Source organism: Lactuca serriola, chromosome 3 (genome assembly GCF_051521515.1).
Source record: "Lactuca serriola cultivar US96UC23 chromosome 3, Lser_US96UC23_V15, whole genome shotgun sequence".
Classification (NCBI taxonomy): Eukaryota; Viridiplantae; Streptophyta; class Magnoliopsida; order Asterales; family Asteraceae; genus Lactuca; species Lactuca serriola.
Window position 1 is genome coordinate 137,803,696 of NC_136410.1, and position 4,589 is coordinate 137,808,284.

A 4,589-nucleotide genomic window follows, 5' to 3' on the forward strand; every position below is an offset into this window, starting at 1 on the left:
TAAATAATTTATGAATTTGGGTTGGTTTTAAAAGTTTAAAACTTTAATGATTTTTATGGATGTTGCACATACACCATGCTGCAGGGCCAAAGTACATTGCCTTCTACTTACGACTAGAATGTAACTCATTCTCTGTCACCCTTATCGTGTTGCGGTAACTTTTTGACAACAACTCCTAGGCTAATTCCATTCCAGCTTTGGGATAATTTTTATCCTAACTTCTAACACGCATAAGTTCTTTGTTTCTTATCTGGTTTCTATGATCTTTATATCCACAAGAAGGTGGGAACGTACTCCACAATTATTTAAAGTCATTTTTCACTGACTTAATATGCGTCTTAATCTATTAAGTCACAGACTTGGCCAAAAAAGCATAAAATTCTCATTTTACCCTTTTGACGAAAAATACATCTTCTCATGCATTCATTCTCTTGAACTAGCTCATCTAACCTCCTCTTAGTGGCTTAAACTTATCTTGGCCATTTCCATGAAGTCACAACTTCATATTCTCATCATTTTCTCATAATTGACCATTTCACCATTTTTGTCAATATTTGACTAAAAGTCAAAATTTTTGAAACTTCAGGTTCTTACACTATACAATTAGGGTTCCTATCTTAAGTCGCGTCATGTCCAAACAAATGTTGCGACATGATAGAAAGGTTTCTGGGATTTTGAGAGTGGGTAGCAGGCAACCAAATTCTAGGATTGGAGTCATCCAAATTTCGTTCTAAGGCTACTCTATTTATAGGTAAAGGTTTTGGACCCTTATGGGATAATTACTTGCTCACTAAGTAATTATCCATAAGTTTGGTATAATTAATGTTTATTATATTTGTCCTTATGTCACATATTAGAAATCCCTTGGTTAAAAAGATAGCATAAGTACTTCTTGATTTAAATAAAGAATTTTTGATAAGTAGTTAGTTATTTCTTTATTGAACATGATATTCATTAAACATACATCTATGCACAATTAGCCAACACACTAAACAAAATACATTATTAGCTTATTACGTTTTGGTACCAAATAAATAAGAAATTTCCGATAAAGTCATAATATTTTAGATCAATTTACGATTTAATTCCGATATTTATTTTTTGAAAAAAAAGTTCCAACAATCTAATTTTATACGACAATCTATTATTTTATGTTGGAAAAAATAAAAATTGGTTCGTTAATTTGATCAAAATATAAAACAATAAGAATTTTCCTATAAAAAATTAAAAGTTTAGACTAAACTATAAACTTACCAAAATATTAATACTTTATCCGAAATTTCTCTTATAAATTATAATTTTAACGCCGTATAAGAGAGAGAGAGTAAACAAAGTTTAATAAATAGTTGTACAAGAAATGAAACATCCTGAACACATCCATAACTTTGACATATTATAAGGACCAAACTTGTAACTTCATGTTAAGTTTAATTAGAGTTTAACAGGTAAGAGTAAGGTGTGTATGTGTTTACCCACGAGAAGAAGATATACATATATATCACACACAACACAAACACAGACACAGACACACACAGACACTCACTCACTAAAGCTGTCATCTCTTTTGTTTTAACGCAATCATACACAGAACCAGACACCACTCCACCGTCCCCACTACCTTCTCTCTTTCTGCAACTCCCACTTTTTTTACTCGACTTTCACACAGCTGTTCAAACCCTCACTGTTTATATAATAATGCTGCAACTCTGATCCTTCTTCTCTATTCTTACTCTATATTTCACGCCCATGGGGTTGATTACAATGACGAACTTTGTTGGTGTTGTTGTTCTGTTTCTGGGTTTTTGCCATGTTTCAATGGCGGAGGAGAAGAAGACTTACATTGTTCACATGGCGAAGCACGACATGCCGACGAGTTTCGGAGAGGATCACAGGCAGTGGTTCGATGCGTCGCTTAAATCGGTGTCGGAATCGGCGGAGATGATCTACACTTATGAGAAAGTCATCCATGGATTCTCCACCAGGCTCAGTGTTCAAGAAGCTGAATCTCTTGAAAACCTACCCGGGATTCTCTCTGTTTTGCCGGAGTTGAAATACGAGCTTCATACAACACGGACGCCCGAGTTTCTAGGCCTCGATCAAAACACTAATTTGTTCCCACAGTCCGCCGGAGATAGTGACGTTGTTATTGGTGTTTTTGATACCGGTGTTTGGCCGGAGAGCAAGAGCTTTGACGACACCGGAATGGGTCCAGTCCCTAGCGCGTGGAACGGCGCGTGTGAAACTGGTACGAACTTCACTCTTTCTAACTGTAACCGGAAACTGATCGGAGCGAGGTTTTTCGCGAAAGGATACGAGGCGACTTTGGGCCCAATCGATGAATCGAAAGAGAACAGATCTCCTAGAGACGATGATGGCCATGGAACCCACACTTCAACCACCACCGGTGGATCGGTTGTTACCGGAGCGAATTTACTCGGATACGCCTCTGGGTCAGCCCGTGGGATGGCGCCGCGAGCTAGGGTGGCGGTTTACAAAGTTTGCTGGGTCGGTGGCTGTTTCAGCTCCGATATATTAGCAGCTATGGAGAAGGCAATCACCGACAACGTTAATGTCATGTCTATGTCACTCGGCGGTGGTACGGCTGACTATTACCGTGACAGCGTGGCGATTGGAGCCTTCGCCGCCATGGAAAAGGGTATCTTGATATCTTGCTCCGCCGGTAATGCCGGACCCACTCCCTACAGTTTATCAAACGTGTCGCCGTGGATAACAACCGTCGGTGCTGGGACGTTAGACCGTGATTTCCCGGCGTATGTTAGTCTAGGAAACGGGAAAAACTTCTCCGGCGTATCGTTGTACAAAGGTCCATCACTACCGAATAAGATGCTGCCGATTGTCTACGCCGGAAACGCTAGTAATTCGACGAGTGGTGCTCTGTGTATGCCGGGGACGTTGATACCGGAGATGGTGAAGGGTAAACTCGTACTTTGCGATAGAGGGGTTAATGCTAGAGTTCAAAAGGGCTCAGTTGTGAAAGAAGCTGGTGGCGCCGGTATGGTTTTGACAAACACCGCCGCTAATGGTGAAGAACTGGTGGCCGACGCCCATTTATTGCCAGCCACCACCGTGGGTCAAAAAGCCGGTGACGAGATACGGAAGTATGTGATTTCTGATTCATCCCCAACGGCGACAATCCTATTTGAAGGGACAAAACTTGGGATCGAACCGTCGCCGGTGGTGGCGTCATTCAGTTCCCGGGGACCCAACACCATCACGCCGGAGATTCTAAAACCAGACATTTTGGCGCCAGGTGTCAACATCTTAGCAGGGTGGTCAGGAGCAGTTGGACCCACCGGATTGCCGGACGACTCTCGGCGCGTGGAGTTCAACATCATATCCGGCACGTCGATGTCTTGCCCCCATGTAAGCGGACTTGCGGCGTTGCTGAAGGCGGCGCATCCAAATTGGAGTCCGGCAGCTATTAAGTCCGCCCTAATGACTACCGCGTACACAGCCTACAAAAACGGGAAAATAATCGAAGACCTCGCCACCGGCAACCCTTCAACTCCGTTTGACCATGGCGCAGGTCATGTTGACCCTGTATCCGCCCTCAACCCAGGGCTGGTTTACGACATCTCCGCCGATGACTATTTTGATTTTCTCTGTGCATTGAATTACACGGCGGCGCAGATTCAAGTGGTAACGAAGAGAACCACTGGTTGCGACTCTACAAAAAAATACAGCGTCGGTGATCTTAACTACCCTTCATTCGCGGTGGTTGTTCCATCGGGTTCAAGTAGCAAAAGTGGCGGCGCCACCGTGGTTAAGCAAACAAGAACTTTAACTAACGTTGGCGGTGAATCATCAACCTACAAAGTCTCCACGTTTTCCGATAACAAATCGGTGCAAATATCGGTGGTTCCTCAAACGTTAAGTTTTTCTCAAGTGAATGAGAAGAAATCATACACAGTGACATTCACGGCGGCGGCGATGCCGGTGAACTCAAATGCTTTTGGCCGGATTGAGTGGTCGGACGGGAAACGAGTCGTCGGAAGTACGGTGGCCGTTAGTTGGTAATGGATTGAAATTTAATGTCTTTTAGCAAGTTGTTCACGACACTCCCAAAAGGTGAGTGGGTTGGTGGTTGATCATAAATTTCAACTTTTTTTTTTTTTTTTTTTTTGTGTTTTTAATTTAATAATTATTATAATTATAATGTTGATTTAAGGTTGTTTAATTAGGGGATTAGATTTCAATGGTGTTTTATGGGGTAGAAAACATGAAGATTGTGTACTTTATAAAGTGTGGAATGTTTTCTTCCTTATTGTCCATCTTTTATGACTCGATAGTATACAAACTTTCGATTTGAAAACTTCAATTTCTTTGTGTATAAACATAATATAATATGTTTGATTGAAAACAATGAATGAAAGAATAATGCTTAATGTATTTTAAGTTGTGTTTTGTCCTACTTATCTTTTATTGAATACTTGTTTGTTATAATACGGTATGATGTAACATGATTGTATTATAATTTGTTTTTTAAACACGATTTGATTGAGAAAAAGACTAATGATATAACATGATTGTATTATAATTCGTTTTTAACACGATTTGACTGAGAGAAG

General features: G+C 40.7%; 1 protein-coding gene across 1 annotated transcript; it reads left to right on the plus strand.

Annotated features, from left to right (window-relative positions):
• Positions 1 to 1,491: 1,491 nt before the first annotated feature.
• Positions 1,492 to 4,292, plus strand: ARA12 (Subtilase family protein). The gene has a single exon (XM_079031255.1). The coding sequence runs from the start codon at positions 1,747 to 1,749 to the stop codon at positions 4,036 to 4,038; it is 2,292 nt and encodes a 763-aa protein (XP_078887381.1). The 5' UTR covers positions 1,492 to 1,746; the 3' UTR covers positions 4,039 to 4,292.
• The last annotated feature ends 297 nt before the right edge of the window (positions 4,293 to 4,589 follow it).

What these genes read in the sequence shown, in the direction of transcription:
- ARA12 (XM_079031255.1), top strand. Translation starts at nt 1,747, where the DNA reads ATGGGGTTGATTACAATGACGAACTTTGTTGGTGTTGTTGTTCTGTTT.